At 41.0% G+C, this 12,372-nt stretch overlaps 1 protein-coding gene across 1 annotated transcript in view; it reads right to left on the bottom strand.

Annotated features, from left to right (window-relative positions):
• gmds (GDP-mannose 4,6-dehydratase) overlaps positions 1-12,372 on the bottom strand; it is a 780,658-nt gene that overhangs the window by 436,424 nt on the left and 331,862 nt on the right. The window contains exon 7 of the mRNA XM_068055307.1: positions 3,778-3,905. Coding sequence (XP_067911408.1) covers positions 3,778-3,905 — 128 coding nt within the window. The remainder of the gene's footprint in view (positions 1-3,777; positions 3,906-12,372) is intronic.

Below are 12,372 nucleotides of genomic sequence, written 5' to 3'. Positions count from 1 at the left end.
TGTCAAAATGGACAACTTCGCATTTTTCCACATTATACTCCTTCTGCCAGATTTTTACCTACTCACTTAACCCTTTGTAGCCTCCTTATGTCCTCTTCACAACCTACTTTCCTACCTATCTTTGTGACATCAGCAAATTTAGCAACCATACCTTTGGTCCCTTCATCTAAGTCATTTATATAAATTGTAAAATGTTGAGGCCCCAGCATGGATCCCTGTGGCACACCAATTTACAGGCCTGCTACCCGACCCGAACCCGACAACCTGTGTCGGGTTTGGGTCGGGTCGGGCCCATCGTCAGGCTCCGGCTTTCAGGCTCGGGCAGAGTCCAAGTCGAGTCGGGTCGGGTAGGGTCGGACACGCAGGGTCAGTGCTGTGCTGGTAAGTACTAAAAATAAAAAACTTACCCGAGTTGGGAGTCTGGGACGAAACTGAATCTGCGCAGTGAGCGAGTGACGTCACTATGACATCATCACACGTGCATGGCAGTTTCGTGGAGGTAGGTAAGATGGCCGGGTCGGGTCGAGTTTGGGCGGGCTCGGGTGGGGTCAGATCGGGCTTGAGGCAAAAGCGGAGGGACTCGGGCCGGGTCGGGCTCGGGTCAGGTTCGTTTTCGTTTTCCCGACCTAAAGTAGGCCTCTACACCGCTTGTTACATCTTGCCAACCAGAAAATGACCCATTTATGCCTACTCTCTGTTTCCTGTTAGCTAGTCAATCTTATATTCATGCCACTATGTTACCCCCTACACCATGAGCTTTTATTTTTTGCAATAACCTTTGATGTGGCACCTTATCAAATGCGTTCTGCAAATCTAAGTGCAATACATCCACCGGTTCCCCTTCATCCACAGTACATTTAACTCCCTCAAAGAACTCCAATAAATTGGTTAAACATGATTTCCCTTTCACAAAACCATGTTGACTCTGCCTGATTACCTTGAAGTTTTCTAAGTGCCCTGCTATAACGTCTTTAATAACAGCTTCTAACATTTTCCCTAAGACAGATGTTAAACTAACTGGCTTGTAGTTTCCTGCTTTCTGTCTCCCTCCCTTTTTGGATAAAGGAGTTACATTCGCTATTTTCCAGTCTAGCGGAACCTTCCCTTAACCTAGGGAATTTTAGAAAATTAAAACTAACGCATCAACTATCTCACTAGCCACTTCTTTTAGGACCCTAGGACGAAGTCCATCGGCGCCTGGGGACTTGTCAGCCTGCAGCTCCAACAATTTGTTCAGTACCACTTCCCCGGTGATTGTGATTTTCTTGAGTTCCTCCCTCCCTTCCATTTCCTGACTTACAGCTAATTCTGGGATGTTACTTGTATCCACTACTCTTCAGAAAGTACTTTATTGGTTGCAAAGCATACTGGGAACTCCTGAGGTTGTAAAGATGCGATATAAATCTTGGTGTTCCTTTCTTTTCTTTAGCCCACACATTGAGAATGGCTATTTGGATAAAGTAAAGGAGTGCTTCATATCTATGAAACTATGGCCCAGGAAGGAATCAAAATTTTCAGCAGAAAAAAAAAAGAGGAAAAAAAAAGACAAACTTTTTTTTGAAATTGCTTGTTGTCAGAACAGTCCAGCAACTGTTTCACTCCCATCTAAAAGGTCAAGAATTTAATCCCATATCCTAACTATCCTTCAAAATTTAACATTAGGGGCAATTTTCCATTCCTTTCCCAGACTCCTAATAGAGCAATGTGTGGCAGTCATGTGGTCCATTTCAAAGCGGGGAAGACTTGAGATCAAAAACAAACAGGACCAGTTTAGCCCATACAGAAACCAATCAATGTTGTCCAAAGCTAAGGAATGGTCCAAGGCAAAGGCTCTTTCTAATTGAAAGGTGATGGAGGTGGGGGAGTGGGTAGCAACTGCAGAACTTCAGGGGGGATAAAGTTCAAAGATGATTTGGAGCCAATGTATACACAAATTATATAGCCATGATCATACTATTTCATATAGAATCATAGAATGATACAGCACAGAAGGAGAGCATTGGCCCCATCGTGTCTCTGCTGGCTCTTTAAAAGAGTTATTCAATTAGTTCCATTCCCCTGTTCTTACCCCACAGCCTTGCATTTTTCCCAAGTACACAATCTGAAGTTAAAAAAACATGCAAAATATCCTCCAGAAACTACAAGGATATGGCCTATGCACAACAGTATTCCAAATATATGGTGAAGTGTCTGTGAATGATCATTATAGCTAAATATATTATCTCACATGAATAGATTTCATAATAATGCTGCAGTAATGGTCAAAATATATTACATTTGTCCCCATATCACTATAAGTAATATATTACAAAGATTTTGCTGTTTATTCACCTACCTTTTTACTGGACTTCAAAAGTATGAAAACTAAGAACTGTCAGACACACTGTAGTAAAATGTGCCTGGTATTGGCAGCCCTAAATCCTGCAGAAACTACAGATAAGATCAGAGCAGATTTGAGCTTTTTTTTTTAAATAACCTAGACTTTTCGCCAAATTTAATAAAAAAAAAAATGGTTGCTCATATTTTTTTTGGCTTCTTGCACTGCCATTTGTTAGCAACCACAGCATTTATCTTAAACCAGACTCATTCAATCTTTATGAGTGCTAGATTTTCATTAGGATTATGAAACAGCAGCAATAACAAAAAAAAGACCTGAATTTAATACAATATAATGATTTAGACCTTCGGTGAGTTTAATACAATCTAATGAATCAGACATTTGCTCAGCTCATTACTTAACCTTCCTCTTCCAACTTGTGAGGTGGATGCAGATTGCACAAAATTCCATCGAAGCACACTTATGCCAAAGACTACATGTACAAGGAAAGGTTTAACACAGGAAAATTGTGACGAGGCAGCATAAAATTGGAAAATTATAATTTTCTCCCTCCATCTGTAATTGCAGAGTGACCTTTCTAATAGGATAAAAATTTTGTTTAACTATATACCATTTGCAAAAAGCACAGTTTAAGTCTATCATTAAAATTTAAGTAGGAACCGAATATATCATCAGCATAAAGTTCTGTGGTGTTTGTACGACCAGTAGCAGACATCTGGATTTGCTGCTTTCTTTCACATAGAAAGTAAACCCACACAGAGGCATTTACCATAAACTTGTTGCCGCACCCTTATTAAACTGTCAGCTTTTCTTGCTTTGTAGGTTTCTAGCTTCTGTTTAAATTACATAAATAGTTCTGGAAAACCAGTGTCTGTGTCCCAGGGATGTATGATTCAAAAAGACAGAAATAGCATTGTAAGCACAGGAAACCTGTCAGGACCCAACTGAGGGAAACAAGCTAGCCGAGTCCAGACACTATTTTTGCTGCTGTCTAGTAGAGTTAAATAGTCTCCATAGTTGTTCCATACTATAGAATGGAAAATGAAATTAAATATATTGTAAAATTCAAACATGCTTGTACATTTCTACAATGTATCTGAGGAGAAAAAAGGGAAAGAAGGTTCAGAGTGGGTAAAAAACTGAATATGCTGTAAAAGGTTCAGAATGACCCTCTGGCAGTATGTTACCAATGAAATGTAAACTTATAGCTGTTCTGAATGAAGTGAAAGATTGTTTTTTAGTCAGGTCAGGACTGGGGTAGCCCACCATGGAACTGAATTCCCTAGGCTGTAATTGACTGTACACTGTGTTAGCAACTCTCCTCTGGCACAAGTTCACAAGATACACCATACAGATCAAGCAATTTTTTTGAGATGATGCGTGAAACGTATCATCCAGGCAGGGAACTATTTCTGAACAGCCTCTGGCCGTTGGCCTACCTCAATGTAGTCCTTGGCATGACCCCAATCTCTCTTGGCATCCAGATTGCCCAAACTAAAACAATCCAGCTGTCTGAGGTGAATCTTAGCCACCGACCGACTAATTTTCCGAGTTACGAAATTAGACCCTGAAACAAAGATAACAGATAACATCAGTATAGTTATTCCGGCTGTTTAACTGTATCAAAATAGAAACAAAAATGAATTTAACATTTTAAGAGTTACTAGTTTTTTTAGTATTATGGTATCACTTGTCAGCTGAGTAAACCCAGAAGCTTCAAACCAAAGAGCCAAGAGCTCCATTTACACAGCAAACAACTTTCTAAAGTCTCTTTAGAAACTACTTAATAATTTTTAATTTACTATTAAATCTTCAATTCAGGGGCCAAGCCAATAAAATTGAATGCAACTGTCAGCTTATAACCACCAAATACACAATGTCACCAAATTCTTAAATTTTAAAGTTTAAAAATAGAAAAATTAGAAAGTAGTTTTAATTTTTTTAATAAACTGTTATTGTAGATAACATCAATTTTAAAACAAAAATATTGAACAGCATCAGCCATTACCAAAGATCAGCAATTATCAGATCCAACAGGTGAAAGGCATTAAATAAAACTGATCTGATGATCAAATATATTGCTAAAAAGTTGAAACATGTTCATTGTAGCAAAATTTAATCCGGTTAATACAAAGCTTATAACACAAATGACATAATTCATTTCTCTAAGTACAAAAAGTGATTTCATACTTATTGACAAATTCACTAATACATCAAATAATGTTACTAATTCTGCACAAAGACAGTTATATGCAGATACTGTCCCCATCACTTATATTGTGTGTTTGTATTAGCATGGTTTGTCTGTTACATGAGGTAGACAGTTAAAAAAAAGCTATTTAGTGAACAGCTGTTTATGCTATCTCTAAGTCAGCAACAATAGATTTAGGTAGACCGAGATGCTGTTCTAGATCATGCTGCCTCATCTTCAGCAGTTGATCCATTTTGTTTAGGTAAATTTTTGTGCTGGAGTTCATTACTTTTCTCTTTCCAGCCATGTTTGCTTCTGTCGTATGGGCAAACTGTAACCTAACACTAAAACATGGGATTAAAGAGCCAAGGTAATTGCACCTTAACTAGGTGTGAACAACTGAGCCTGCCCAAATTATCCAAATTAGTTTAATATGGTATAAGTGGTGACTTTGTCATTGACATCTATGGAAACCAGTTAACATTGGTAACCTGGTATAAACAGCTGGCCACAATAACCACAGCCAATATAAGTGGTGGGGACTGTACAAGATACATTTAAATTATTGTACAACCCACCTAAACCCAAAAGGCCTCTTTTTTAATTTAGTGCAGTGCTTGAACGATATTGAAGTGAAGAATACACTACCAAGCTTGGTTAAACATTTTCCCTCAGACATCAAGTCACATAATAAATTGTCATCAGATTCCGAATGACAAACTAAAACTTAAGGCATAAAATTCCTGCACTATAACTATGTGAAAGTAACAATTAAACTTGCCTTGAAATAAAATTGTCAATTGGTGAAATGTAATCATTGGGATTATGGATTTAATTAGAAGTCACATTAGAATAAATGAAAACTTAAAATAGAATTCATCAACAAAAGGCAAGTTAACTTTGTTCCTGAACCCAATTTGAACTCTAGCTTGGTGACTGCATTTTTCGCTGGCTGCCATCTGCTGTTAAACTGGGTGATCTTCAACACTCCCGCAGAGAATTGCCTCAGCCAGGGCTTTGCACAGCCGGGAAGCAAAAAGGACAGACATTGAGAATGTCATGGCTGACTGAACAGACTACTGAGATCAGAGCGATTACACCTAATTTACTTGCAAAGGACTTCCAAAATCAACACGATTTAACAGCAGGTACTCAAAAACTTTTAGGTACATTTTCAGAAAGGTATTAATTCTTCATTTAAAAATTGACTTTGCACTGTGCATTTTTGATGTGTTTTTAAAAATCGTTAAAATTTATAATAGTTATCCAAAAAGTATTTGTTAAAGTAATGTAATCAACATTTGTTTTATTTTTTGCAAAAATAAAAGGACTAGCAATTAGCTATAATATAATAGTGTTTGGAAAAAGTACTGGCAGGCAGGCATTTTACAACATAAATGTGTCCTTTGTGCAATTTTATTGCAAACTTGAGAAACCTTCCAAAGGCTTTTGATCTGAGCACTAGTTTGACAGCTAATATATGCAAGACAGATGATACTAAAGCAAGCCAAGTGGATTTCCTACTGCTTAAATATCTTATTTTGTCTTGATGACACAATTTTGCTGTTGTTTCACTCTCCTATTTCAGACTGTAGCAAACACTGTGCACTGACAATGATGAATCTGCAAAAAAGACGACAAATTCTGTCCCCCACCTCCCCCCAGCCTCAATTGTAATCATCGAGTCTTCAAAGAACTGAAAACTTAGTGGCATACTACATTGGCTCTTCAATATTCTGCAATGCAATTAAGTGGTAGAACACAAGATTGCACTTGTGTGGCAGGGGGGGTGGGAACCAGAGCAGTAGGACAGCAGGTGAAATAAATGAGGGGGAACTAGTAAATAAGGCCAGTAAGACTAAGAAAAGAGCAGGCAGGGAGATGTTGCTGAGCACAGCGGGACTGGTGGTCTGAAGTGCATTTGTTTCAATGCGAGAAGTATAACAGGTAAGGCAGATGAACTTAGAGCTTGGAACTATGATGTTGTTGCTATTACAGAGACTCGGTTGAGGGAAGGACAGGATTGGCAGCTAAATGTTCCAGGATTTAGAAGCTTCAGGCGGGATAGAGGGGATGTAAAAGGGGTGGGGGAGTTGAATTACTGGTTAAGGAGAATATCACAGCTGTACTGCGGGAGGACACCTCGGGGGTCATGCAGCGAGGCAATATGGGTGGAGCTCAGGAATAGGAAGGGTGCAGTCACGATGTTGGGGGTTTACTACAGGCCTCCCAACAGCCAGCGGGAGGTAGAGGAGCAGATATGTAGACAGATTTTGGAAGGATGTAAAGGTAACAGGGTTGTAGTGGTGGGTGATTTTAACTTCCCCTATATTGACTGGGACTCACTTAGTGCTAGGGGCTTGGATGGGGCAGAATTTGTAAGGTGCATCCAAAAGGGCTTCTTGAAACAATATGTAGATAGTCCAACTAGGGATGGGACCGTACTGGACCTGGTATTGGGGAATGAGCCCGGCCAGGTGGTCGAAGTTTCAGTAGGGGTGCATTTCGGGAACAGTGACCATAATTCCATAAGTTTTAAGGTACTTGTGGATAAGGATAAGAGTAGTCCTCGGTGAAGGTGCTAAATTGGGGGAAGGCTAATTATAAGAATATTAGGCAGGAACTGAAGAATTTAGATTGGGGGCGGCTGTTTGAGGGTAAATCAACATCTGACATGTGGGAGTCTTTCAAACGTCAGTTGATTAGAATCCAGGACTGGCATGTTCCTGTGAGGAAGAAGCATTCGTAAGGGCTAGAAGGCTAGGAACAGATGAAGCCCTTGAGGAATATAAAGACAGTAGGAAGGAACTTAAGCAAGGAGTCAGGAGGGCTAAAAGGGGTCATGAAAAGTCATTGGTAAACAGGATTAAGGAGAATCCCAAGGCTTTTTATACATATATAAAGAGCAAGAGGGTAACCAGGGAAAGGGGTGGCCCACTCAAGGACAGAGGAGGGAATCTATATGTGGAGCCAGAGGAAATGGGCGAGGTACTAAACGAGTACTTTGCATCAGTATTCAACAAAGAGAATGACTTGGTGGATGATGAGCCGAGGGAAGGGAGTGTAGATAGTCTGGGTCATGTCGTTATCAAAAAGGAGGTGTTGGGCGTCTTGCAAAGCATTAAGGTAGATAAGTCCCCAGGGCCTGATGGGATCTACCCCAGAATACTGAGGGAGGCAAGGGAAGGAATTGCTGGGGCCTTGACAGAAATCTCTGTATCCTCACTGGCTACAGGTGAGGTCCCAGAGGACTGGAGAATAGCCAATATTGTTCCTTCGTTTAAGAAGGGTAGCAAGGATAATCCAGGAAATTATAGGCCGGTGAACCTTACGTCAGTGGTAGGGAAAGTGTTAGAGAGGATTCTTCGGGACAGGATATACTCCCATTTGGAAACAAATGAACTTATTAGCAAGAGGCAGCATGGTTTTGTGAAGGGGAGGTCGTGTCTCACTAACTTGATTGAGTTTTTTGAGGAAGTGACGAAGATGATTGATGAAGGAAGGGCAGTGGATGTTATCTATCTGGACTTCAGTAAAGCCTTTGACAAGGTCCCGCATGGCAGACTGGTACAAAAAGTGAAGTCACACGGGATCAGAGGGGAGCTGGCAAGATGGATACAGAACTGGCTCAGTAGCAGCTGAATGGAGGGCTGTGACTAGTGGTGTTCCGCAGAGATCAGTGCTGGGACCTTTGCTGTTTGTAGTATATATAAATGATTTGGAGGAAAATGTAGCTGGTCTGATTAGTAAGTTTGTGGACGCCACAAAGGTTGGTGGAGTTGCGGATAGTGATGAGGATTGTCAGAGGATACAGCAGGATATAGATCGGTTGGAGACTTGGGCAGAGAAATGGCAGATGGAGTTTAATCCGGACAAATATGAGGTAATGTATTTTGGAAGATCTAATACAGGTGGGAAGTATACAGTAAATGGCAGAACCCTTAGGAGTATTGACAGGCAGAGAGATCTGGGCGTACAGGTCCACAGGTCACTGAAAGTGGCAACGCAGGTGGATAAGGTAGTCAAGAAGGCATACAGCATGTTTGCTTTCATCGGTCGGGGCATAGTGTATAAAAATTGGCAAGTCATGCTGCAGCTGTACAGAACTTTAGTTAGGCCACACTTAGAATATTGCGTGCAATTCTGGTCGCCACACTACCAGAAGGACGTGGAGGCTTTGGAGAGGGTACAGAAGAGGCTTACCAGGATGTTGCCTGGTCTGGAGGGCATTAGCTATGAGGTGAGGTTGGAAAAACTCGGACTGTTTTCACTGGAACGATGGAGGTGGAAGGGCGACATGATAGAGGTTTACAAAGTTATGAGTGGCATGGACAGAGTGGATAGTCAGAAGCTTTTTCCCAGGGTGGAAGAGTCAGTTACTCGGGGACATAGGCTTAAGGTGCGAGGGGCAAAGTTTAGAGGGGATGTGCGAGGCAAGTTCTTTACACAGAGGGTGATGAGTGCCTGGAACCTGCTGCCAGGGGAGGTGGTGGAAGCAGGTACCAAAGAGACATCTATGAGGCATCTTGAAAAATACATCAATAGGATGGGAATAGAGGGATACGGTCCCCGGAAGTGCAGAAGGTGTTAGTTTCGACAGGCATCAAGATCAGCGTAGGCTTGGAGGGCCGAATGGCCTGTTCCTGTGCTGTACTGTTCTTTGTGATTCCCCTCACATGGCATGCTCTTTATCGAAATTCTGCTGTCACAGTTTTGAAGCTGAGCGCATTTCCCCACAAGGAGAGGAAGAATACCAGCAAAGTGGATTCTTGCATACCTCCCAAATGCCAGTTACAGTAAGATCCATCTACCCTCATGGCTGGCCAATGAAGTAAACAAAAAATCCAACAGAAATTGCTTCACAATTGCATATTAGTTTAGTCTTCAATTAAATTTTACATTTAAACTTAAATTTTAAACTTATTACTTGGATAACCTGTGGTAAATGCAGAATATGTAATGAGCAATCCCTAAAACACTTGTTAAAAATCCAGGAATCCCATGTAATAAAACAGAATCGGATTTACTCACTCACTTAAATCAATGTCTTGTTATAGGAAAGAGCAGTCACTTTTGCATATTATGTACAAGGCCACTGTTTTTCATTTTCACTAGAAATGGATAGATCTGCATGTCTGAGGAAAACCTTCATAAATCACCCAGGACTAAAACAGTTTGCCCATCAACCTTAGCACAGATTTACAATGTTACTGGACATGCAAATGCAACAAAAGACCCTGGATTTAGCACAAAAATGTTGTCGAAGAGCATCAGAGAAAAGTGTAGATAAGTAATTGAAATGGTGGTAAAGTTGTGTAACAAGAAACCAACATGGACAAACAGCCATATTGATCCAGATTAAATTTAGATATGGCTTGGAAGATGCCTAGGACACATTTACTTCGTCCAATTGCTGGATTCAAGATAATCAATTATTGATATTAGAAAGGTCATTTGTAATTTGTGGAATGTCCTCTGTTAATGTTTGACCCTCATTGGCTCAACTCCAGTCTTCTCTAAACTGGACTGAATGCACAGTTCACATCATTATAAAATTTGCATCATGCAATATCTTATAGTCTTCGCAGGATATCTTAGCAGGCCAAACTGTTCTGCAGGTATGGCCTTACTGGCTCATGCTCCCACATTTGTCATTTGCAGTAACCATGCCATCTTATGTTTTGACTTGATCTGTAACACTAAAATAGTACTATTTCATCTGACCATCCAACTTCTCTTTCTGACCCATACCAGCTGACATTGTAAATGCTTCCCTTTTCTCTGCCACTGTCCCTCTCTTTCAAACCTGCTATCACCTCTTTCCACAAAGCTCACCCTCAAACCCTCTGTCCTTATTAACTACAAGCCTACCTCCAACCCCATTTCTCTTCCAAGGTCCTTGAAATTGAGGTAATCTCTTGATCCATGCCCATCTCTCCCACAACTTCCGATTCAATCTTATCAACCGGTTTTCCACCCTTCAACAGTAACAACTTTCGCCATGACCATAGGACATTATCCCTTCTTGTCCTCTTTCAAGGCTTTGACACAATCAATCACATCATCCTCGTCCAAAGCCTTTACTTCATTGTTTAGTTAGCTATCCAATCATAGTTATCCAATTATAACCAGAGCATTTCTACCAATAACTTGTCTTCCCACCTCCCCACTATTACCCTAAGGATTTATTTTTTGGCCCTCTCCCCTTCATTATCTACATGTTGCTCTTTGCTAACACATTCAAGACGACATGCAATTTTCCTTATGCCTCTCTGAAGTGCCTTGGAACTTTTTATTGCACCTGTAGCTTTGTAAATGGGACCTGGTATGATGGAAATCAGTTTCGCCCAGACTTAGACCACTATAAATTATTTGTGATTTGAGTTTTGTTTGTAAATTCACTGGAGAAAACTAGCCATTTGTAAAAAAATTTGTAAGATTGTGTTTTTTATGACAAGAGAAGGTATTGGACTTTTTCCAGTGCTTTTATTTATGTACTACATTATCTTCTGTGCCATTGGTGAGTATTGTGGAAGTAGAATGATGGTGTTTGATGTTTACTGGCGTTCCACTGCAGCTTGAGAAGAGTTCAACTGTTTGGTGAGACTACAATGGGCGAGTTGCTCCCTGCTGTTAATAATGTTGTTGCTATTGATATAACACCAGCAACCAAATTCAGTATCATGAGTGCACTGTAGGAGTTGGCAACCTCACCACCCATTAATCTGTCAAGAGCATATTTCTCAATTATTCCAAATAGATGAGGATTTCAGTAAAAATCTCAGGTCTTGCTGTTGTGATTTTGTCAGAGGTTTTTTACAAAATTTTAGAAACTCTGGTTCCTCAAGCTACCGTCTGCTAAATGGGGTGAGGTGAGGGGAAACAATGCTGCATGCTACAGCTTGTGTTTCCCCCATAGTTGTGCCTTGCATTACTTTGCCAAACAGAAAGGCCTTGATATGATCATTTCTGAAGGAATGGTCAGAGGTGCTTTGGAGGGAGAAGTATGTGGAGAAGAGCACAAGACGATTGTCATTCAAAGGACTCCTTCATGATCACTGTATGATTCTAACTTCTATGAATAACACATGACATAACTGTACATTTACCTTTAGCACATCTCCAAAGTGAACAGAAGCCAACCTACTCTTTCCTGACACTGTGCTTCCCTTAGCATCCCCACCACAAACTCTGTTCCCTAGCTACCAACTCCATCCCTCTCCCTGACAACCATCTGAGGCTAAACCAGACTGTTCACAACCTTGGTGTCGTATTTAACCTCAAGATGAGTTTTCGACCACATATCCAAACCACACTAAAGCCACCGACTTCCAAATCTGTAACATTGCTTGACTCCACCCCACTTCAGTTCATTAGCTGCTGAAACTCTCATTTGTGCCTTGGTTAGCTCTAGACTTGACTATTCCAGTGCACTCCTCACCAGCCTCCCATCTTCCACCCTACCTAAACTTAAGTTCATTCAAAACTCTGCTGCTCATATCCTAACTCGCACCATGTCCTGTTCAACCATCATCCCTTTGCTCGCTGGCCTACATTGGCTCTCTGTTGAGCAATGCCTTGATTTTAAAACTCACATCCTTGTTTTCAAATCCCTCCATGGGAGGAGGGCCTCGCCAACACCACCTCCTCACGCGCCCCCCCCCCCCCCCCCCCATAACCATCTCTGTAAACTCCTCCAGCCCCACAACCCTGCAAAGTATCTGCGCTCCTCCAATTCTGGCCTCTTGTGTATCCCCAATTTTAATTGCTCCTCTACAGTCAGCAGTGCCTTCAGCTACCGAGGCCCTCAGTTTTGGAATTCCCTCCTTAAACTTCTCCACTT

The sequence above is a fragment of the Heterodontus francisci genome, chromosome 2 (assembly GCF_036365525.1).
Source record: "Heterodontus francisci isolate sHetFra1 chromosome 2, sHetFra1.hap1, whole genome shotgun sequence".
In the NCBI taxonomy this organism is placed as follows: Eukaryota; Metazoa; Chordata; class Chondrichthyes; order Heterodontiformes; family Heterodontidae; genus Heterodontus; species Heterodontus francisci.
Note: the sequence above shows the minus strand (reverse complement) of the source record. Positions and strands in the feature narration are given on the sequence as shown.